The 25,553-nt window shown below is 38.7% G+C and overlaps 1 protein-coding gene across 3 annotated transcripts in view; it reads right to left on the bottom strand.

Moving 5' to 3' along the window:
- ERC1 (ELKS/RAB6-interacting/CAST family member 1) overlaps window positions 1-25,553 on the bottom strand; it is a 274,816-nt gene that overhangs the window by 193,976 nt on the left and 55,287 nt on the right. For 2 of the 3 annotated variants that reach the window (XM_059471721.1, XM_059471720.1), the window contains exons 3-6: window positions 17,086-17,502; window positions 5,811-5,885; window positions 3,873-4,028; window positions 2,071-2,154 (exon numbers count right to left, since the gene is read on the bottom strand). In XM_059471721.1, the coding sequence (XP_059327704.1) occupies window positions 2,071-2,154; window positions 3,873-4,028; window positions 5,811-5,885; window positions 17,086-17,502 (732 nt within the window). The remainder of the gene's footprint in view (window positions 1-2,070; window positions 2,155-3,872; window positions 4,029-5,810; window positions 5,886-17,085; window positions 17,503-25,553) is intronic. The other variant, XM_059471722.1, reaches the window with a different exon arrangement.

Genomic DNA, 25,553 nt, shown 5'->3' with positions numbered 1-25,553 from the left:
AATCAGTAAGCTGCCCTCCAGCTCCTCGCCTATCAATCCAGCCTCATGCTTACAGAGGACTGGAAGATACCTTTACCTTTCCTTCTATTTACAAAATCAGTATTTTATTCTATGAAACATAGTTTAGTTTGTGGAAGCTTCTAAAGGCAGATGCAAATATTCATCAAAACAACATGAAAACTGCTTGTGGAACTGCATTTTGTTGAGAACAATTTCCTAAATTTATTGTAGTGAATTATATCAGTACAAAAATGCGAATTTATTTCAACAAATGAATGTTAGATTTTTATTAAGAAAAAAAAAGTAAATGTTTTTAAAAAAAAATGTTATCTAAAATCCTAATTTAAGTGCAATCATCACTCAACACAATTTTTTTAACTCTCAGAAAAAAAATAATAAAAGATGACAGAGAAAGCTAAATGTAGTTTTAAGTCCAAGTTTGTAACCAACTTTCTGGTTTGCTTCCTGTCTCACAAAATAGCAATATTTTACTGCTACATATTATATAGTACAGGTGGATGCATTTCTAAAAACTTAAGTCTTTCTAAACTTGAACAATTCTGTTTGTGACATTAAAAAAAATTCCTTAGCCTCAAAAGTGCATTGTCCAGTGCTTCAAAACAGAAATTGAAGGACACCACAAGATTAAAAAAATGTCCAAATCACTGTCCATATTTGGAAACATGGCACATGAACAAAATAATAGTATAGTTTGTAATTTTTTTAAAGTTTTTTATTAGAATATATGCATGTACTTGTAGAAATAACTGAGAAAAAAGAAGCTTGGGTAAATGCACTTTTATATTGACAACATTGTTTCAAAAATGGGCAATTAAAGGAAGAAAACTCTTTACCAAAAAGTATTAAAATAGTATCAAAATAGATAACCCAGGACTCCTGTGTTCCAGTGTGAAACAGTGCAGGAGAACATGCATCTCTTAAAAACCTCTCAAACTCCTTTTATTAAATGTAACACTGAGAGGGTATATAAGAATTTATAGAACGATTCAATAGTTTGTTGTTCACTAATTCAAACCTGCTAGGTTGTTTTTTTTAATATTTTACTAAAAGCAAATATGCCCAGAGGATGATTCTGCCACCTATTTCAATTCACCACAGAGGTACTGATGTCAGCTGCACTATTTCTGCTGTCAGCCACCAGTTGCACAATATTGCCAGGCACAGAACTGCTGCAAAGAGCTGAATTATTTACTGGTTATCTTTTCTAGAGTATCTAAACAAAAAAAGCCTCCTTAAAAAATCTCAGATGACACAAACTTTTTCAATTAGTAAGTAGATGAATCAGAGTAAAACTTTGTCAAAAAGACAGATTGTTTTTGGGCACATCTCAGAAGAGATGCTTACAGCATTTTATTAGGTGAAGATTCCCAAGCAGCCCTGTGAGATTCCTGTCTCTTGACAAGATTCTTGTCTCCCATTTCAGAGCTGCAAGCCCACCCTGCCAATGTGCCAGAGCTCTTTAGTAAGAATGCAGCACACACCATCCACATTTGCAAGAGAAGTAAAAACAGCATCAAGTGCTCACATCTTCCTTCTTGATGAGAAACCATACTCACTTCTTTTGACTGAAACTCCAACTTCACAGCAAATAAACTAAATTCATGCTGCTAAAATCCAGCAATCAGTTTTAAAAGCGTTCAGCATCCAGATTTCATTATTTTTTTGTGAAAAAATGTTAAGAGGGTTGAACACAAGTTTTCAAATCAGTTTTTTTTAACTAGGAAAAGGAAATCTCTTTCAAAGTCTGTCCCCAAAATGGATGCTGAATGCTTTTGAAAATCTGCTTCAGTAGAGAAGAGTAGGTTATTGCTCAAACGGCTCATACCATTAAAAAACAGCAATAAAACAAATACAGATATTCAGCTGGAGAGTGATGTTATTTATGGACACCAAACCCATGTGAACAAAAAGGCAGCTACAAGGCTGAGCAGGCTGTTAGTTCTACTTGTTATATCAAGCCATGAAGGAGGTAGGAGAAGAAAGCCAGAAGAGCTAGCAAGCCCCAGTGAATGGCCACTGCACACAAAAGAGAGATCTTACTGCAGAGACCTCAGTCTGGAGACCAGCCACTCTCTTTTTCAGGTCCTCCCCTTGAGCCTCTTTGGCACTTAGCTCTTCCTTCAGTTGCTCTACCTGTCACGACATCGTTACGCTTTTAAATATTTATTATTTGTCAGCTCCCAGTCAGCCTGTTGCAGTCCAGCTGACTGAAAGTGACAAAGAACTGAACAGAAGGATCAACACTGGTCACTCATTTTCTCTTCCATTCTTCAGTGAATCCTCTCAAAGGTTTAATGTCTGTGTAATTTCATATAAGCTGCCTGACAAGAATTTGATTATGAAACAGAAGATATACAGTTATGGTTATGTTTACATATGTCAAGTATGTGACACTTATCCCAAGGGTTTTGAAACTGCAGCTCATAAGGAAATTACAACAGGAAAATACATACTTCAGCTTAAGAGAAATAATGTTAATTTTCAAGCTACAGCCACAAATTACTTACACAATACAATGCTGAAAATATAAATGCTGTGCAATTACAGAACAAAATGTGAGGATTGAAGATGGCCATGAGTCATGAGCAAACAGATACCAAAAAGAAACAGATTTTTTGCAGGAAAGTAAGTGAGCAGACCAGGAGACAGAAGAGAAATCAAGTAGCTGAGTAGATCTATAGATTCACAGAGGGAGAGGACAAGGGGAAATTGAAGAGGCGGAAAGAAGGAAAGGAAGGCAGGAAAGGAAGGCAGGAAAGGAAGGCAGGAAAGAAGGAAGTGGTGCTCTAATCTCCTCCTCCATTCCTAATTTGAACAAGGTGCCCTTCAGTTCCTAGAAGCAACCCAGTGGGATAAGGAGCAAAAGTAACAACAGATGTGGTTATCTCGGTGTTTCAGTGAACTGGTGTGAGGCAAGAGGAAGGAACCCTCACTTAGTACTCATATCCATTTCAGTGCAAGTAACTCTGCTTCCACATTTCACCCAGCATTCTTTTTTTTTTTACCAATAACTTCAAGTAGGACAAATGCAGTGGGTTACAATTGTTCAGGACCTAGTAATTTTCAACCTCTGTTCCAGGGTTTGTATACTGCTTGCAGGGAGTGCACATAAGCTAATTAAGAAAGGCAGGACTGTTTACAATATACTTAAATTTACTGCACAAGAGGGCCTGAACCTTCACTAAAGAATGTTAGGACCCACTAAAAGACTGAGAATGGATTGAATTCTGCCTATAGACAATTCAATAGCCACTGTCCATCTTTACACCTGAGGATCAACATCTCTCAGTGCTGTATTTGTCCTGTATTCCACACAAAGGGGGGGGAAAAGGGGGGGGAAAAGGGGGGGGAAAAGGGGGGGGAAAAGGGGGGGGAAAAGGGGGGGGAAAAGGGGGGGGAAAAGGGGGGGGAAAAGGGGGGGGAAAAGGGGGGGGAAAAGGGGGGGGAAAAGGGGGGGGAAAAGGGGGGGGAAAAGGGGGGGGAAAAGGGGGGGGAAAAGGGGGGGGAAAAGGGGGGGGAAAAGGGGGGGGAAAAGGGGGGGGAAAAGGAAATAAAAGGAAAAAATGAAAAAAATCAGTGTGACAATAAAAGGAAAACTTGGGGCACTGATCTTACTGAAAAACCATTATAATATTTTCAATTAATTTTTTCAAATTCTCAAAATATTTCAATTCAAACTTTTCTTACATATTTTGAAGTTATTTTAGCGGCCTCATGGCCAGGTACTAAATCAATTGTTTCCCAGCATTTGACTGGGAACCAGACCATAACTCTTAACTAAAGCATGCCCATTTCTCTCCCCTGTTCCCCCAGCTCAGTTTAACACAGGGCTGTCAGCTGTTGCCCAGTACCTTGTTTTTCATGAATTTGGAATGGCTCCTGTACACCTCCATTTGCTTCATCTCCTCCTCGCGCTCCTCTGTGCTCAGGGCTCCGTTGGACTTCAGCATCTGAATCTCCTCCTCCAAATCCCGGAGGCCACGCTCCATGGAAGAGATTTTTGAATCCTGAAAGTGATTAGAGGAGATGGGTAAAGACACACACAGGTGATTTTTGTTAACATACTGTTGTGGCAAAACAAAAGGAGATACGTGTCCAATAAATTACCTGCCCTTGAAATTTACTTAGGAAGTTCTTAGAGAAATGAGTGTTCAAGTCTTTACATATGAGAGTTCAGATACTCATTTTTCAATTTAGTTTTTACTTTTCAAGGAAAGCAAGAGTATAGTACTGAAATAAAACCTGGTTCAGGGCAGAAACCCCATGTATGATGAAAGAAAGAAATAAATTAATAAATAAAGGAACATGAGGAAATGTTGCCTTTTCAAAGAGAAATTTAATTCTAATTGAATGGACAGCAAAATGTGACCGCAAGAATGGTAAGAAATTGGGTTTGTGCCACTAGTTAATTAAGTGAGGTCACAAATGGGGAACAGCAAAGCCCCATAAGCAAGGAAAACATGCAACAATCCATTATTGACTGGATAAAGCAGTAAAGAATTCTGGCTCATATGTACAATGTATAAAACATTTCAGTGGGTTAAAAATAGCCATGTGGAAAAACAAAGTCAATCTATCATTATCCTCATACAGGATGATCAGAGCTATTCATTCTGCATACCTGGTTTACTGTTTCTTTAGAAGTCTTTGTGTTAGAACAGCAAGAACAGATTCATACAGCACACAGAGCTCCATGCATACTCTTATGATCATGGATATGCATTCAGGAACTATTTTTTTTTTAAATATATGTTTTCATTCATGAGATGATATTTTTAAAAGCATCATTATGAAGATCTAACTGGATTTCCTGATTAATGTTTGATACTTATATTAAAATTGATAAAATGGATTTTTGCAGCAAAAAATTAGAGCTAGTAAGGCAAAATGATATGCTGAAATTGATAACAGTATTTATCTTCAGTGCTCACATCATTTCCCAGAAATGTCCCTGTGTTTCTCTTTTGATAGCAAAGACACCTAATGTTACCACATAGTCAACTAGTTTCCATTACTATGGACCACAAAGATGACTAATAAAAGAGTGATAGCAAATGAAAAATGGGATATAAATACGGAAAACACTGATATAGAATGGAAAAAGTTGCAGGAGGAAAAAAAAAAAGGAAAATAAAAAGGAGGGATGCAAAATGGAAAAGAACAGCTTGCAAAGACAGTTTCCAATTTTTCAACTCCATTTGTCCAAACCCTGTCTGATGTACTTTATGAGCAATTCAATATGAAATATGACTGCATAAAGCTGTGTAAACCACACACTTGATTATGGCTCCTGAGCTCTTGGCCAATTGCCATCAGTCCATTAAATACTTACACTAATGGCTTAAGAATTCAATCACAAATTCATCTAGAAAAGTTAGGTTCATGATGGCATACAGATATATTTCTAGCTATATGACCCATTCTTTAAGTGGGTGTCGAGTTTGCTAATACACAGAATGCAGAGCAGTACTTCAAACGTTGATAACATAAAAAGAAAAGAACCCACATCATAAAATCCCACAAATCTTTCATATTAACCTATCATTCTCATTCTTGTAATATAATGAACTTTGGGTTAACTGCAAGAAATCTGTATCTGCTGCTGCAGGCAGACAGAAGACAAGTTTTTACTGTGTCTGTCTCTTCAGTGATGAATAGCAACAAATAAAACAATAATAAGGGAGAATAAAATAGTAGAAGCATATGGTATTTGGTAGAGTCACCTTTCAGATGAAAACCCATTTTCCAGAGAACAAACTCTCCTGCTGCCCATACACACAACCATTTACCTTCATCTCAATAACAGTTTGGAGAGCCTTTGTCTTGGCCGTGTCGGGAGCGTTCTCAAATCGACGATGGATTTCCTGTGCCAGCAGAAATGAAAGCAGGAGTTAGACTAATGGCAGGGCCCCAATAAAAACATAATTACTAGAAGCTTCTCTTTCTAATACACAGCATAACTCAATGCTGCTTTCTGAGGTTGCCAGTCCATGCATTTTATCACTTGTCATATCACAGAAAGGATTGCCAAAAGCTCATTCAGCAGAATCCCAGCCACAGGTAAAAAGGCTCTGCACCTTTGACTCCCCTCTTACTCAACATAGGCTTGAAATGACAGCTGGGTCTACTACAAAGCTCCATCATCTCCCTGCTAAACTTATCTGAATTCTTGATAGTTTCTCATGGAAGACATACACATAATGCACTTCACTGGAGGCTTACTGAAAACAGCAACACTTAGGTTTCTATTTCAGCAAGTTATAAGGCACAGCTGTTGTTAACTCTCTTTTCCCAGCATTTTTTACCCCACAGTGGCAACATTTAACTACAGAGGATGAAAAATCTTTCTCAAGGCTCTTGGCCTTGAGCACAGCTGAAAATACAGGACTGTACAGCACACTGCTCTAGGAGGCTCAGGGGATGCAGACAGGAGGAAACAAAGTCCAGTGATATTTCTGTCGATGTAAATTCACATCAATATCATGCATCAAACTGCTTGCTAAGGGATAAAATTACAGAAAGCTGAAACAACTTGTACTACCGTATAAAGCTGGGGTTTCAAGCCAGCACATGTAAAAAGAGAAGCAACAGAGAAACTATTAACACTCTTTGACTCTTTGCCTTCAAACAGAGTTGTCCTTACAGCACACTCTCATGTTAACTGCAGGAATGTGAATTCTGTTGGAATGTTCATCTTATACACCAGAGAAATACTTTAGTGCCCACAGAGCACAAACTGTGATGCCAGTTAACCTAACAATGAATTGTGTCATGTGCCCACACACACAGTTTATCCATCCACTCCCCTCAAATACCTGAAAAACAAATACCAAGAGCCATTCACAAATTGGTATTTTCAACAGAAATTGTGAAGAGTTAAAATTTTGTATGGCAGTCATCCATGCCAACTAGGTCCAGAAGATTAATTATTTGAATGAAAAAGGGTAGAGTTGCACAGTGCTTTTTAAAAATACTGAGAACACTGCTTGTAAGATTGTGAAGTTCCTACAAGCTTTAAAGTGAGCAAGATTGAAATGTGTTGCAACATGCCAAGGGCCACAAGAACCTTGCATAAGTCTGGCATAAGACCATTGGCATAAGTTGATGCCCGTGAATGGAATAAGAGAATCCAATAGAAGGTTTCTCTGGTTGTAAATATTATATTTGTGTATTTTCTGAGAAGCTATTTTTACAAGCATGTTTGCAGTGTACATTGGTATTATCTGAAATTTAAAAAAAAAAATCCTCCTGAAAAAATAAACTTGAAAATCCCTCTAAACATATTTGTTTTTCCTCGAGTCAACAGAAAACTTGAGAGCCTCTGCACAACTATTACTGGCACCAGAGTGGAGCAATACCATTATTACTCTACTTACTTGTACCTACATTGCCAAAATAGATTTACTCAAAGAAATTAAAGCAAACTCTTGTGAGCTTTTAGCAACTGAGAAAAAAAAGGATAAGGAGGTCAAAAATTAACATGCCATAAATGTATTTTGGACACTGCATTATTTTTATTTTAGTGGTTAGGTAATTTCCACTTGTGCAGAGGCACTGTTTCTGACCTGTGAATATAAAATCAGCTGCTGCAATGGAAATGGGATAGGTGGAATACACAGCAGGAGAACTGCATGTCTGTAAAGGGATGCTGACACAACAGTGCCTGCTTCCACCACTGCTCAGTGTTTTCCCAAAGAGAAAATTCTCCTAAGCTCCTTCTTGAGAAATGCCTCTATCCCCTCTGTGTGAAGTGATGCTCTGCACTTCAGCAAAGGAAATGTCCTACTTCTATTGCCTGAAGTAATTCCACTGTGATTTGGATGACATAACCTGCTGAAAAATAACACCTCCCAGCCCCTGACTGCACAGGAAGGGCTTAATTTTGGCAACATGCCTGTGATCCTGAAGAGCCTGGAAAAAAAAGCTACAGGCAGACGGAGCCTCTCTGGAACACAGACTGAAGGAAGGCACTGCACACATCCCCTTCTTAATTAGGAAATACAGGCTGCATCCATGTGGCAGAATGGAAAAATACTAATCTATCATATCTCTGATGTGTTCAGATTCTGTTGTGGACACACCTCCCATAGATGGATGAAAATAAAGATTTGAACCAGTGAAACAGGATTTTGCACAATAGTTAAAAACACAGGGCCACAAAAATATCAGGATCAGAAAAACAGAAACCCAGTCTTTCACTCCTTGCAAGTTATCCATTCTGATAAAGTAATACAGGATTTCTCCTTTACTTTAACACATTAGGAACTTTATTATGTAACTACTATTGTTTCCTAACAGGTTAGTAAAATTTAGCATCATTGCACCTTTGAGTGCATATTAAATTATTATAAAAGAGGGTGGCTCATATAAATCACTTTTTATGTTTTGATTGCTTTCATATGTTCAATAACTCCATTTAAAAGTAATAGCAAAAAGGAAAAACGAAATTATAGCGTTGCAATCAACTTGCACCAAAGTACATTCATAGGAAAAAATTCCAAAATGGGTTGCGCTGTCCAAAAAAATCTTTAAGATTCAATAACTAGAAACTGAAGGCCAGAAATAGTCAGAAGTTCTAAACAAGGTGGGCACCTTCTCCAGAGTTGGGGTTTATATTTCATCTTCATTTTTAATTAAGAATATCTATCTTCCTTTTCAAGAAAATCTACCACATATGAAGATAGGAACTAAAGGTGTGTATCATAATTACATCTGCCAAGCAGTCCTGCAAGGCAGCACAGTGTCCCTACGAGGAACAATACTCTAATTTTCTGGTCAGCATAATTACATAGAATAGCTGATTAAACACACTGAGAACACTGAATATGTAAAGAATAGCTGTGATAAAGTGATTTGAACACACCATAAATAGTTACAAAGTCCATGGGTTTTTTTTTTTAAATAATTCAAAATTAGAGAATATAGTTTAGAATTGAATGAGTCCTCAATACTGAGCAGTATTACCACTATGAATTATACACAAGTGCATAATAATGAGGGTTGAATTTAGTCCAAACCTTTTCCTCCTTCATAACCTGGCCATTGTTATCCCCTCAGTTGCTCCTGTGTCTGATTTTGCACAGGATTCAGGACAAATGTGAAGGTGCACTTGCAAACAATTATGTTTTTATAGTGGGGGAGGCTATATGCTTAAAAATACAGCAATTTATCTCTCAGTAGCCACAAACAAGCAGTTTCCCAAGCCATAGAGGACATGCCTTCCATCTCCTGCCAAACTTGCATTATCAGGCAGCACATTCCACACAGAGTAACAAAAACATACCATTTCATACATTAATTTAAAAAAAAAATCACTAAAAAATATTATGTATAATTAAAAGCATAGTCATGATTCTGTTTTTTTTTTTAAATTTTAACTGTACCAATCCTATCTTTGAGTAATCAATCATGATGTCCTGTGCTGGATCTTTGCAACACTCACTGGAGAGTTTTTACTAAAAACTGGTTTAATTCTCCAACCTTATCCTCCAGACCTCATTAAATGAATGTTATATCTTTTGTACTTAAAGTTTAGTCTCCCAGACGGCTTTTCTGCCTACCTAGATTTCAGCAACCTAGTTCCAATTAATTACAATAAAATGCAAATGTTCCAACAAAAGGAAAATTTCAGGAGCACCCATCAGCTCAGTATTAATGATCATTGTTAATTAAAAAAATTATTTAGTAGCTATATAAGATAAAATAGGTCTTCGGTTGTGTAGAAGGACAAATGATACCTGACTAACCTGATTTCCTTCTACTTGTCTGTGTGACTAAGTGAGGGACAATGGGTGTTCCATGTCCCAGGGCCTCCAAACATGCCTGCAGACAAACCTGTGAGCCATAGGCTGGGTAAGTGGTTAAAAAAGCAGGGAGCAAACGAGCTGGGCTCTCAGGCTCCAAGCCTGGTGCTGATGAGCACTGAGGGCAGCAGCTTCCCCCTGACAACCCTCAGTGCCTTCATGATCGAAGCAATGGGACAGAGAGCACTCCCAGCAGCTTACAGATCTATGGAATTTGGGGAAACAATAACTGGACCAAGCTATGTGTGCTTGAGGTGGAAAAAAGCCCCCAAGCAGCCCAACTGCACCCTGGGCTGAGCGAGAGTGAGCAGGCGTGCAGGAGCAGGAGGTGGGAAGAAGGTGCTCCCCTTTGTGCGGCCCTTGCGACCACTGTGCCCAATTTTGGGCTCCCCAGTACAAGAAAGGCACTGAAAACCTGAACAGAGTCTGACAGGCACAAGATGCAAGGGGAGAGAGCGAGAGAAAAGTGTTTGTTCAGCTGAAAAGAAAAGGCTTGGGGAGAAACTTGACGCCTGCTAGAACTAACTGGAGCTTGTAGAGATGATGAAAACAAAAGTCTTCTCAGAAGTGGACGGATGACAGGCAACAGGAAGAATTTCCAGCACTGAAAATTTAGACCTGCTAACATGAAAAAGATTTTACCAGGAGAACAACCAAATGCTGGAGCAGGTGCCCAGGGAGGCTGTGGAATCCCCCGCCGCTTGAAATTGCTGGTTTGAGCAGAAGGTTGCATGAAATAACCTGTGGGAGAGCCCTTCAATCTGCATGACTCATTTATATAAATATCTTTACTACCTGGTGCCAGAAGGTGACTGGATAGTACCACAATTGTTTAGTTTCAGGATTTTGTTACGCATTTTTTTCAAAAAGTGTTCCATACCAGTAATTTTAACCTCTATTTAAGCAAGATGTAAAAACAAACTGAAAAAAGAACATGTAAGAGTCCTGTAGAATTTATTTCATTGCTATTAGAGTTTTTGCTACTAAAATTATATAGTTATACAAGTCTGGAAGCAGTAATCATGGCAGTTCCTTTGGAAATTATTTCTGCATTTTTCCACTTGTCATTTCCTGCATTTGCAAACCCAATCAACATAATTCCCTGAAAAAAACAAAGTGATTGTATTCACAAAGAACATAACTTTGAAAGACGTGCTGGCAATTGCACACACACTGATAATGGAGGGTGCCAGGTGCTTTGAAGCTCAGCTACCCCTGGCTAAAGAAAGTCATCTCTCTTTTGCAATTGTATTAATCCATTGAGACGATTATTTCTTAATCCAATTAAAACCTCAGATATTAGGACACTTAAGTTTGTTAACTAAGGCATCAACTAAAGTGAAAATTAAAGCACAGCTTCCTGCTCATCTCAGCATTTCAATCAGCAGGAAACAAAAGCAAAATCCCTCGAAACTTGGGAATTAGAGTAAAAGCAAGGTAAGATGAGAACTAATTCAAACCATCCAATTAGCTGTAAGCAGCAAGGCATTGTGATGAAATCTGACTACAGAAGTGTGAATTCAAAAGCTGAAGAAAAGTCAATTAAAAATTATATCTTAGTCTTGTAGAACTTCATTTACATGTGTGCTGTAATTAATATTTTCTCTTTCCTCTTATTTAAGGTGCAAAAGCACTCATTTTGTACTTAAATTAGCTTCCAACTTAGGTTTTTGTCCTTCCACTACAAAGTTTGACATTTGTGGAAACAAACTTCGACAAATCTCACTTCTGAATAAAAGTGCAGGACAATGTGAACATCTCCAAGGAAAGCATACCTAGGAGATAATTTGTAAACAAAGCAAAGCATGTAACATGTATTGACAAAGAAAATCTTCTAATATAACAAAACATCAAAAGACATTGAAGTTTAAGCATTTTAAACCCTTAATCCCCAGAGAGATTTATGCATTGTTTCACATAGTTTTAAAAATCCTATTTGAAAGGTATGAAAGTGCTAAAATGAAATAGTAAGAAATCCTCCTGTACGTTGATGAACAGCCCATTCATATAGAAAAAAAATTGTTTTGCAATAAGCACAAGAATTAATTAATTAATTTACCCCCCCATGCTAGAAAAAGCATATGAGGAAACCTACTGAAATTTTATTAATTATTTCACTTTGATGAGACCATAATTATAATACAGAAAAAGCATCCAGACAGATGACTGGAGTTCTACTTTTTTTCCATTTACTTAATACCCACACATTATTTAACTACTGTATAAAAATCAGAAATTTGCCATGCTAGAATAAGGTGCTTCAGATTTTTTTGTCGTCTGGAAAAACAGAAAACAAATACATTCTGTTCCAACCTAATTTTTCAACTTTCGAAGAATTATGAATTTACCAATCTCTGCACTGGAGAAAGCTGAAAATAATTTCATATATGTTTGAACATTTTTAATTGTCATTCTCACCGAAGGTGATGTACAGAATATTCCAAACTAAAATGGTATTTAAAAAAATTTAAATGCATAAAAAATACATTATGCATGCATTCAAGTTGCAATAGCCCATTTTCTCAAATTTTGACCTATAAAACCTATGTTTTAAAATGACCTGCAGACCAAGAAAGCAATTCTAATAAAGACATAATTATTTAAAATATCTTGATTGAAATCACTTCTCCCCTTGCCATTTGCTTCTAAAAGGTCAAAAGCATGAAGCAGCAATAAAAAAGCAGAAACTTCATTTTTTACCTCATCAGAAAGATTTGATGGTAGTAAGAGTTCCAGTTACTGAATCTATCTACTCCTGAAAAACAAAACTTCTCCCCCGAAGTATCTGATTTATGTTGCAAAATCTTGGCACGGAACAAAAGTGTTCTTTGAGTTAACTCAAATTGCTCCAATTAAAATTTCTAAATCCTCCTCTGAGCCCGGAGCAGAAAATGGTAAGAATTTTAACACACCCTTGGAAAAATAACTTGTTTGCAAAACTTGTCACAGCTCATTAAAATCCAGTCAGACAAGAGAACCAAGCTCTCTGCGCTGGGCACAGCTCAGCAGGGATGGGACACGTGGATGCCACATCCCTCCTTCCTCACTGAGCTCCCTGCTGCTGCTCTCTGGCCACCAGAGCATCACGTTTGGCTAATCTCAGTTTAAACACACCTGTGAGATAGGCTGGTGTGCTGTGCCAGACCTCTGCCCATGGGAGACAGAGCAGGGAGTGCTCCCAGACAATGAGTGCTGATTCCTGGGATGGAGTGGGCAGCTTGACTCCAAACAGCCACAAAGAGGGGTCAGTCCTTGCAATAAAGCCATCCTAGGTTCACAAACAGCACTTTGTGGGGTTGCCATTTCAGCAAACACTCAAAAAAGGGAAGAAATAATAGCTTTTTCTGCCACAGCCTCTTTCCTTAAGCTCATTGTGGATGAGTGTCCTCATGAATCACCCATTTCAGTGCCTGTTTTACATACAAAACCTCCTTTATTTGTTAAGCACTCCATCCCTAACTCCTTCATTCAGTTTTGTACTCAGCTAGAATAAAAATCCATCTTGTTTGAATGGGCCCAATTACTAAAAAATAAATTAATAAATTACAGTCAAAACTGTAATTTACTACCAAACAGTTTCTGGACACAAAGTATAAAGCTCCTGTCAGTTCTTCCCTCATTCCACACTGCTGTAACATGCAAGCCTTGACTCTAGAACTACATTCTGAAGAAAAAAACCTTCAGGATAAACAGCCTTCTTTCTGTTTTCAAATAAATGGTTGTAGTCAGCCATCTATACTTACAGTCCTTGTTGGACTGTCCTTACAAACCTTAGTCTGTCCATAGTACTTCAAGTGTGGATCACATCATATTCTGCTCTGATATCTGGGCTATTGATCTATGTAACTGAGAAAAATCCATTTCTAACCAGTGCATCCAGCACTTTGGGGAGTGGGGAGGCTGTCAAAAAGAGCACAGCAAGCTTGGTTATCTTTGGAGCTATGGACCACCACTGATAATTCTGCAACAGGCAAGTCTGGAACACAGAGGCAGCTTGGGAGCTATTCTGGAAGCTGTAGTTCAGCTGCTGGATTTCATCAAGTATTTCCTCCTGGTATGAAAATCATTTTGTTTTTGAAAGTTAAGTCTAGAATACCAACAACAATAATTGTCACAAAGACTGAAGAAGGGGTATTCAAAATAGCAGCTGTCTTTTAATAAGCTATGAGGCTTAAGCTTGTTTTCCAGGGTAGAGGAATGTGATGCAGCCACACTGCTATCTGCTGAAGTCAGGGCATTCTGATGTTCAATGAGATATTTAATTATTTGTGTTAATGAGAGAATGTCCTCTGTATCAGTTGCTGAATACCTCCTCTGCTGGATATAGTAACTTTCCCATGGACTCGGATGAATAATTTCTTGAGACTCTCAGAAGTCAGGGCAATTGGGAAAAGCCCAAGAGAGTCAAACTGCTTATGGAAATACCTCTCAGCAGCTGCTAGAGAATCCATTTTATAATCTGGCTTTGGGAGACTCTGAGACAGTGCCCTGGGAGGTGATCAAAAATATCTGATGTCTTTTATATGAGGAAAAATTAAGCAGCACTGGATTTTTCAGACTAGAAAAAGGGATAACTCAGAATGGATATAACAACCTAAAATGGTGGCACACAGTTGTAATCTTATCAGAACCACAACTTGGACCTCTCTTAGAATTATTTTCCTTAGGAAATTCATGCAATCTTTTTGCTATTATTGTTAACAGCAAAAGCTGAAGAAATAAATTAATTCTCAAGGTTTAATTTTCAAGGTCATACTGCTGGCCACTGTAACCACACTGCCTGCCCAAAAAACTGTCTGATGATCTTGAGTCTCAACATCACACTTTGTAGGTTTTAAAGTTGGACAACGAGGGATACCTTTTTGCTTCAAAATGCAGATCTTTAATATTAATTTCCAGCAAATATTCTATCAGAAATCTAACACCCTTGCAGAGTCAGAAACAGTGGATTCTGACATCTCAGAACTTCTTTTGCTAAGATGGTCAGGACTGCTATTAAAATTTTCTACTCTGTCAGGAAATGAAATATAAACTGACCTTCCACACTCTTAAGAATCCCTTTGAGATACTAAAGCTTCCTTTAACAGCAGTATTTAAAGAAGAGTTTAGCATGCCTTTCCAGATACTGGGAATGCTAGATATAGAACCATCAAGAAAGTAGATTCATTTCTTCAAAGCAGCTCAAAAATTCCATCATTAGTATTTGGGACAGCAAAGGGCTAAAATAACCTACAACTATGGAAATACAGATGGACATAACAGAAGGTCAGCTGAGGAGGGTGATGCAGACACACTTAGCAGGTGACACACCTAAGAGAGAATTTCCACATGTGAAACATGGACAGCAGCTGTGAACCACGTCCTGCAGAGCATCTGGGTGCTCAGGCAGCCACATGCAGTAAGCTGCAAGTTCCTCTGATTTCCTCCAGCCTGCCAGAGCCCCAGGCATGAGACTTGAGTTTGATGCAGGTAAGTCTGAGGTCACTTAGCTCAGCCTTGCTCAGAGCTCAAGGACACACAGGTACAAACAGAACCATTCCTGTTGTCACCCAGTTCCATAAGGAGATAAAATGGCACCACATTTTTGAGGCTACAAGGGTGCTCAGCTTCACAGCTGGATCCCACATCATATCCGTGGTTTGAGCTACAAATTACATTATACCCAGCTTACACTTCTCAATCACGGCCAGGTAAGCAGCAAGAAGTAATTAATTTTAAAACATTTGATAAATCACATTTGGCCTTTCAAGTCAGTAGGTCATCTCCACCTCCTCTAGGAAGTACCTTACCATAAAGACTAGCATTTAAATGACTGATGATTTCAAAATACGTATGAATGGAACAAGAATTCTTATCTTGCAACATCTACTCATCTTCAGCAGGAACAAACGCAACCGCATTCCTCCAAAATTGCACAGCTCCTGCCAGCTTTTCATTTATGTTGCTGGACTTAGAGCAGAAACAAATGGAAGCCATTTGAGGCTCTTCCTGAAATAGTTACAAGAATTGGAACAGAATTATCATTGGTTGCTAAATAAAGGAAAAACTGTAGTGCAGAAACTCTGGAATCATATTATCTTCACTCCAGACACTCAAGAGATTACTGCTCTAAAAAAATAAATCTGGCCTAAATCTGGCTCAGAAATGCAATGGGCTCCAGCTTTCTTATATAAATGCTTGCAAGAGCACAAGCACTATGGGTCAGGCCCTGGAAACATATGAATAAGAGGTATTTATGTGCTGCATACACTCATCTCAAAAAAACTCTTCCAGGCCTTGCTTTCTTGACTTCTTAAAGAGGGGCCTTAAATCTTGTATACCCACAGAGCTTCCCAAAAAATGCTGAACCATGAGATAGATACCAATGTGCAGAACAGGTCATTACATTCATACACATGGTAGACATGGATAGCTAAGAATTCATGCCTTCAGTTGACAGATGTAAAATAATCTTTAAACAGAATCTTAGCACTCATGAATCCATGCATACACATATTTATCTGTGCATCTACACAATCCATGCTGATTTACCAGCCTTTTAGAAGTTAATATTTAATTACTTTAGGAGGCCAGTTGACAACAGGAAAATGCATTTAATAATAACAAAAAATGTACTGGCTACACAGTATCGCATTTTTTTTGTTTTACTAAAATATTTGTATTCTATATAGACTATATTTTGTTATAATTAGTCTAAAATTATTAATAGTGAAGAATGTCTGCCACTGTACTCTTTTAAGGTACAATACAGACTTAACAATAGTTTTTCTCTTTTCACAAAGACTGTGAGAAGGCATTACTATGTATGCAGCAGTGTCCCTTTAAGAAATCTCTTTTTTGGTTGTGCATCCAGGGCAGCTAATAGTTTTATCAAATACCCTTCACAGCAAGATGACTGTTTCCATGGAAACTGTTGAGCAATCATCCATTACTCGTGCAAAGATTTCTCTCTCTGCTCTCACCTAAATACAGGTAGCTACTTCCTCTCTAACAACAATAGAACAGAAGAATTCATAATTCATTTTACAGGCTTTAGGACAATTCACCTCCAGAGTTTCCTATGGGGCCTACAGGGAAAGTGGGGCCCACAGCACAAAACCCCAAAAGGTACGTGCAAGGAAGCCACAAAGAAATTTTAAAATGTGTGCAAATCAAATCTAATGTAAAATACAGCTTATAGAGAGAATGGAAGATTCTTTCCTTAGAACTGTCAAATGGATAGGAGACAGAGAGGAGTTTAAGATTGGAGATGATCACTCACCTCTCTCAGCATGTTGTTTTCCTTTTCCTTCTGTTCAAGAAGGCTTTCCAAGTGGTGCACGTGCATCTCCGCCTCAGCCAACCGTCGTGTCCGCTCGTGGTCCTCCTCAGTGGCTTTTGCTGACAGACCTTTACTCTGCAGCATCTCCAGCAGCTTTTTGATGGACTCATCACGTGCATTCAAGGTCTGTTTCTGTGTCTCAATACGCAGTTCCATCTCCTCCAAGGTTTTCCTTAGCAGGAACAGCTCCTTGGCCTGGCGCTCGTGCTCCGCGTGCAGCCGCTGGAAGTTCTCCTCTGTCAGCTCTGCCACCAAGGGCTCACTGGTCCTGCTGCTGCTGTCCTGCTGGAACAACTGGTTCAGGTCCCTCTGGATCCTCAGCTCATCCTGGAGAGCCTGGATAGTCATCTGCATATGCTGAAAGAACAAATAAATGAAATCAGAGGATTCCCTCCACTGGAGAAAGAAAGAAAACAGTATGAGCCACATCAGACCTCCTGAACCACCAGCCAAGAGGAAACCACCGTGTCAAGAGACCAACAATGGGTTTTTTAAAGCAGAATTGAGGTGGAGCTGGGTTATTCTACAGAAGGTTCAAGTTCCTCCTCCTATGTTTGGCAGAGGTTGCTTGACACTTAGAAGACTCTTGCTTGAGTGACTCTTCCACTTGCATCAACTTGAAAGAGCGACAATTTCAAACAGGAAAATGTCAGCAGCTTTCAGCAACTTATATCATTACCCTTCCAAATGTTCACCTCCCCTACAGAACAATTATGCAGAGGAAGACCCAGAACTACTACAGAATTACTATCTTGGCAGAGCAGAGGGGCACAGTGCTATTAGAATTTACATTTCAGCCACAAAACCTAATCACCTGTGAAGGCTCCCAAGCTCTTCAGCAGTAACTCTACACCTAGCACAGATTTCCCCTTTGACTCAGAAAAGAAACTTCAGCTTGTAATGAAGAAACACAACTATAGAAATCTGGATAAATGCTGCATAGGGAAAAGGGCCACAAAATGTAATGCATGAGGATCTTAGCACAGAAGAGAAGTTACCACCTCACAAACAGGAATATGAAATCAATCAAATTATCAGCAGCAATTTGTTGTTGTGCAAGACAATAAATCCTGTCTCAGTGACTGAATACAGTGGGTTAATGGGACAATACAGGAGAAGCACAGTTTGCCCACAAGTGTCTTCGTTTATATTTCAATAAATATGTTTTTCTTCTCAGTAAGACAGAAGTATCACGCCAATAAGAGAGAAGTACAAACACTGCACAAAATTTGATTACCAGAAATGAGATGCACACTGAGTGATACATCTCCCTTAAATGAGGAATTCTTACAATTTAGTCTGAGTGTGAATAAGTCAGATGCACTGATCCCTGGGGTCTACATTTCTATTACAAAAACCAGTGTCTGCAATACTGCTATTTCCAGTATTCACTAGGTTAAAGTACTAGAATAAGTTATATTCTATGATCAAACCTGATGCAGACACACAGTGGTGAGGTCTAAAATGTAAAGATGGTGCAAAATTCATGCTTTCTATAAATCAAAGTACTTCATTTTACTTCATTTTACTCATTTTACAAGTATTTGTAAAAGGAGAAACTAAGAGGATTGGGTTTAAGCATTACTCCAAGATTATCACAATTCTTATGTGAAATGCCTTGAAGATGTTAAAAAGCTGTCTGGACATGGCCCTGGGCAACAGGCTCTAAGTGGCCTTGCCTGAGCAGGGGGATTGGACCAGCTGACCTCCCACCAACCTCAAGCACACTGTGATTCTATGAAGAGACAGCAGACAGCATTTACAGCAGAGTTACTTAACTTTCATCTATTTTAGAAACACAAAGAGTTAGTTTGGTTGCACAGAATGGTGCATAAAAGTAATTCAGACCCATTTTATTTGCAGAAGTCAGTATTTTAGACAAGTTCTTTCCCTCTATTTGTGTTCTGGCCTAAGAGGAGCTTTTCACAACCAAAATTGCTGTCAGCTCACCTAAGGCCACTAAAGGAAACAGTCTTGCTATTTGTCCTTCCTTAAGGTGGTTGGCACTGACAGCAGGATCAAAACTTCACCTGATGGCTGAAAATCAGCCCCAGCAAACACCAAACAAAATGCCTTAGCAGACACATCTCCAACTGAGTTGACTCTGGTGCAAGGCAGGGGTGGCAGGTGCTGCCAAGGAGCTGGCAGAGAAGAAAATGGAAACATCCTTTACAGCGTCAGCGTAAACTGAAATCAGCTTAAATGTGTTTGGTTTAAGGTGCTGTAATTGCCTTTTCTTCTACTTCAATAACACAGTATCTGGAAGTCAGTAATTTGGTTAATCTACAAATACACTTCAGGTTATAGAATCTGTGTGACAACATAGCACAGGTATATTAGGTGAGAGAACAAGTCATTACTCTGTTTGAGTAACTTAGAGATTTATTTTCAAGTAAGAGATGAAAATATATCTGAAGGGAATAAACATGGACTTAAAAATGTTTTCAGAAATCACCTTCTTTTTAATTAAAGATCTCAACTTTCAGCTATTGACTGTGGTTTGGAGAAATTACAAAGTGAGAATGCCAGAACCACAACCAAACCTTGAAACTGAGGCACTACAGGTAGGCAACCAAAACCACTATATCTACTATAACTAACCACTATGTTCAATTAATGCATGTTGGTTGAGCTGTAAGAGAAAACCTGCTTAACTCATTAAAACATCTGCCTACTCTGTACCTATACCCCACCAATAAAGTCAGCAGGACTAAAACAGCAGTAGTGAGAAAATGCCCTCAATTTTTGTTACAATTAAACAGTAACCTCACTAGATGTAAATTTACAATTCCATACACGAGTTAATTCCATTTGTATTTGAGAAGCCCTACTTATCCACAGCCCAGCTGTGTGTTGTTCCTCCAGCTAACAAACAAATTCCCACATGCTCCCACCTGGCTCTCCACACTCTGCCACTTCAGCATTTCCTTTCTCCCAGGGAGGAAAGAGCTTCTTCTGAACAACCACATCATCGATTCAATGAAATTATTTCCTCTACTCAATGCTGTCTCGGAACCAAACTTGGGTTATTTATAAACATCAATGGCCTAAATCACCCAACCAAATTCTTACATTTCTACCATCTGATCTGCTGTGAAATGTCATTTCAGGTTACATAGACAAAAATTGTGTCTCGGACCCACAGAAATTATTTCCCCTAAACATGGAAATGCCTCCCTAGAACTTTTGGGTCACTGAACCAAAATCTATTACATGATTCAAATATATGATGTGGAAAAATAAATTTTAATACCAGTGACAAACAGGATTTACTGATGTCCATCAGTCTGTGAAATAAAGACAAGGCAGTTTGGAATGCCTGACAATTGGTCAGCACCTGCCCTGTGATTCAGTTTCCCAGGAAAAATTAGGAGGTGGATTTAGCAGAAAAGTTAGATTTGAGCTTAGGAGTAACTACCACTGTTCTGTGAACTGCTGCTCAGTCTAGAACAAACTTGATTATTAAAGGTATCTGGAAAGCACACTACAGAAAATTATTCTGTGCTTCTGACACCCACTCTTTTCCAACATGCAAAATGGGTTCTTTTCTCTGCTTTGCAAATTTTTTTATGATTCTCAGAATAATAAAACAATATTCTTTACTAGCTGGTATCATAACTAAATTACTACTTCAGTTAAAATTTGTCTTCTATATAATTTTAAAGAAAACAATTTTCCTCCTGAAGGTGCAGGCAAGCGTTACGAGCATCTCATCCATTTTTTAGACTTTACTTTTATATCAGCAACTATCCTAGAAAGGCAAAATATTTTCCAAGTTTATGCAACACTAGCCACTGATAATTAATTTCTAAGATCTGACTAGAGAAAATTGAAAAATACTGTTTGAAATAGTCTTACCTAGAAATAAACATGTAAAAATACGTTTAATACCACTGAGCTTCATTATGCCATACTCTACTAAGTAACAATCAAGCTTTTGGGAAACAGTTTAATGCTGGCAACGTAATTATAGTAAAAGCAGTTACTGTGAACCTGTATTTTGCTTGAAATTTATTGCTCTCATCTCAGATCTTGAGGATTCCCTGTTTTTTTCAAGTAATGAAAACTAGTCTTTAAGCCTCACTAGAAATTATAACTACCAGTAAAAATCACAAAGGCATTTTTGTGAGCACAGTTGTCTAGTTATGGTTATACCAAATGAATTTTTCTCTTAACAGAGCTAAGCACCTTGAGGATCATCTCAAACAGAAGTCCTAAAAGGACAAGGTGTACACATAACCTCTTGCACCAGGTGCTCCTCTGCCTGTATTACTTCCACGGGTCAATTTACCAACCAGAGAGAGTTTGACTTTTATCCAGCAGCCCAAAATTTACACCTCTAAGTAGCAGAACACGATTCAATCTTTGCCTCCAGCCACCAGGACTGAAATTCACCTTTCCCACACCCTGGCAGATGGGTGAGCTCCCAGCCTGCAGGGTGGGTACAGCCCATGATGGAGAAGTTCCTGGTGTTTGGCTCCCAAAGCCGCCCTGCTGCTGCAGTCTCGGGGTAATCAGTGCCAGGACTGCACCTACAGCTGTACTGGTGAGAGCTGCAGGCAGCTCCTTTCATCTCTCTCTGTTGAAGCTTTTCTTTTTTTGCATAAAATATTTAAAGATTCACTAGGCCTGACAGAAAGTATTAAAGGGAGCACAGCTTCTTATTCTAATTGGTAGAACACATAAGAACAGAAAGACCTGAATAACAATACTTCCAACTAACTTAAATGTTTATCATCTCACCGTTCCAAAGGAAATGGGGGATGTGCATTTTAACATTTTCAGTCAGAAAAAGAAATTTAATTGATATTCTACAGCCAAGACCTGTATTCTAACCCTACATTTTAGATCAAAAGGAGGCAGCCACTGCTACTACCATGATTTTGAAAGAAAGGATTAAATTGCTATATGCTTTTAAAAAAAAGGATTTCTAAACTCTTCTTTGCAAGACAGAGCTTGACCTACCAAGCTACAGACTTTAATATTCCAATATGCATCTGTTCATTTGAGTTTGGGTGCCTGATTTAGATTATTCATACTGCAGATATGTCTGTGTAGCTACTGTAATCAGACATACAACTTATCCCATATTTTATTCAAGAAGTCTAAATGCCTAAATTAGACTTCTAGGTTCTGCAAAGCACCTAGTCACCAAATACTTCCATAGTTAAGTTCCTCTTAATCTCCTCTATTTAAATTCTAAGTAGGTTAAACCAAGAAAATTCCTTTCATTTTTGAACACCAAGAAAAAATACAGTACATTCAAGAGAAGCCTGAAAAAATCAGCAAAAAGAAACAGAATGTACTCTTTCCCAGAAACAAGGGAAAAACATAACATGCAATTATGTGACAGTGTCACAGAAATGTGTCACAATGAGGTGGGGAACTATTGTTACATTCTCCAAAACTCAACCACTTAAAAAAAAATTTCTCTGACACTGGGAGAACACTGAAGACTCAATCATGAGCAAATGAATGTAGGAAAGTGATAAGGACAGGGAGAAAAAGAGGGGTCCTACTAAAATATTTAGTGGTGTGAAAGCTTCCACCTGGAAGAGAGAGGTTCAAGCTCTTACTCATCTTCACATGACTCAAAGGAGGCTCCAGTCAGGAAGCAAAAAAGATGTTCTTGGGTGGATGTCTAACAAGTTATTCTTACAGAAAGGACTAAGACAGTTTCTGCTTTGCACAAATATTGACTGACTTCAAAATTCAAGCTTGCATTCCTCACACGTCTGTGTCATAAAGGGAAGACTGTCAGGGACTTTGTTCAAATTAGCCAAGAGACCCCTCAGCAACTCTCACACTCTATTTCCTGCTTAGGGTAATCTCATCTCACTCTTACCAAATTCTTAATCAGAAATTCCACTCCACAGGAAAAAAAAAAAAAAACAAACAACAAACACCCTAACAAGAGTTTTGCTGAAATCAGCAGATTTAATAAAAGCTTCTTATAAAAATATTACTGAAACTTAGGATATTCCTGAAAACTTCTTGGTCACTTCTACTGTTAACCCACAAAGCCAGTACATTCAGTGCATCCTGTACTTTCTGATGCACATGTATTTGGCAGTTTTCTGCCATTCTGCTCAGCCATGAGGCTGTTCCTCATGTATTAAACACTGTGTGCTTGGACACACACAGGATAGGTGTGCTGCTTTTGGCTGGGGCAGAGTTATTTCTCTTGCTGGCAGCTGGTGTGGGGCTGTGTTTTGGATTTGTGCTGAAAACAGCGTTGATAACTCCGGGATATTTTGGTTATTGCAGAGCAGGGCTTGCTCAGAGTCAAGGCCTTTCCTGCCTCTCACCACCCTGCCATGAGTGGGCTGGGGGAGCTCAGGGATTTGGGGGGGATTAAAGCCAGGAGAGCTGATCCCAACCCACCCAAGGGACACCCCAGACCAGGCAATGCTGTGCTCAGCAGTACAAGCTGGGGTGAGGAAGAGGAGCATGGGATACTGGATTTATGGCACCTGACAGCCCAAGTTACCATCGCTTCAGGATGGAGCCCTTGCTTTCCTGGAATGGGCTGGACACCTGCCTGATGATGGGAACGAGGAAATTGATTCCTCATGCTTTCCCTTTACCTAATAAACTGTCTTTATCTCAACCCACAAGCTGTCCCACTTTTACCCACCAGGGAAAGATGAGTGTCTGTGTGGTAGTTAATTGCTGGCTGTGGTTAAACCGCAACAACACGTTTCCTTTTTTATTATATATCACATAGTTCTGTATTTCTTTTTCAGGATCCAACCCAGGAATAAAAAAACACGAATTGTTTTAAAACAGACAAATGTAATTTGTTAATGAAACAAAAACTAAATTTTGGAAGATGCCAGTTTACAGCTACTGTCCTTAAGCCAATTATTTTTATTTCTTGCAAAGAAAGACAAGGTACACAAGCTTTTAGCTACAAAAGGCATTGCAGGTCTGAAATGTACTTGTAGTACCTATAAGCACTGCCTTATTTTTGTTTTTAGTTCACCATGAGTAAAATGCTATTTCTGTAGAAAGGAAAGGTACAATAATGATGATATATTTTATTTCAGAAGGAAAATTCTGTAAGGTCTGTTTATCAAATACACATCACCAAAAATGAGAATGTAAATTAAAAAAAAAACGGTGTTTTTCTTGCCAGCAAATCCACATGCACAAGCTTTTGCATTATGACAATAACTCTCATACTTCTTACAACAAAGGCATTTCAAACATTTCTAGGAGGATGAACCACACTCAGCTCAAAAGAGACCACATGGAAGATGGTAGAGGAGAGGATTTGGTCACTGTGTGAAATGACTCCCTCCCATGCCCAAAGAGTTAAAGTTCTGGCAGCATTTCTGGGAAATGGGTTCTGCTGAATGCCCTGCAGAAGCAAAGGCCTGGCTGTCTGAGGGAGTCCCTGCTGACATTCAGCTGCAGCCCACGCAAAGGCATTGGGAAAAGGGCTAATGTCAGGTGTCCAGCAGGGCTGTGAACAAACACAACTTGCTGAGTCCAGAAATGCTACATATTCCCTCTAAGATGGATCAGGGGCTTCAGAACCCAATTTAAATGGAAATGAGCGGGTGATTTTTATAGTGTTGAGCTTAGGTACAAAATACTGCTATGATTTTAATAGGATTTCGTATTTGTGAGAGTCAAAGAAAGGGACCTGTATTTTAAAGACAACCTTATGTTGCATTATCTCTGAGACAGCACAAGGGCAAGATGGTAAAAAAGTGCTACAGATAAAGAGTTTAAGTTGTCAGTAATACATTTGTCAGCTGAACTAGACTCACACAAAATGACCCATTTAAGGGGGCAGCGTGCAGCAGCCTAATTCCTTTACTCCTGTTTGTACCAAAAAAACCCCAACAAACCCCAAACAAGCCTGCAGGAATGAATTTAGAGTCCTAAAGGAAGCAGATCAGAAACAACCTGCAATGCAACCAGCCCATACACAGTGTACAAGCACATCCATGAAAAGGCTGCAAGGTAAAACAGAGTAAGTGCAGTACACAGCTCTCAGTGCTAAATGTCCACATGCAAGATTTTATCTGTGGTAAACATGAAGCAGCTTTCCAAGGATAAAGATAGGCTGTTTCTATGGTCAAAGTATAGATGTGGCCAGTTTCTATAAAATAACTCATGCACAATAAAAACAAGATTTACCCTAAAAAGAATTTTGTGCACATTCTAAATATTCTAAAGAAATTTGTGCACACACCTGTGTGGTAAGAATCAAAATTCTGATTAGGCATAGGCAAACCTGTAAAATCCTAAAAACCACACATTTATCAGTTTTTTAGCTATAAATATAATTCTGACAGTTCTCTGACTTCCTAAGGGAATTTGAGCTGTCAGACACCAGAAATGGTCTAGTAGGCAACTAGAACTCAAAGGAAAATTATTTTTGAAGTCATATCAGT

This window comes from Ammospiza nelsoni, chromosome 5, assembly GCF_027579445.1.
Source record: "Ammospiza nelsoni isolate bAmmNel1 chromosome 5, bAmmNel1.pri, whole genome shotgun sequence".
Lineage (NCBI taxonomy): Eukaryota > Metazoa > Chordata > Aves > Passeriformes > Passerellidae > Ammospiza > Ammospiza nelsoni.
The sequence above is the reverse complement of the archived record's forward strand: the minus strand, read 5'-3'. Positions and strand labels throughout refer to the sequence as shown.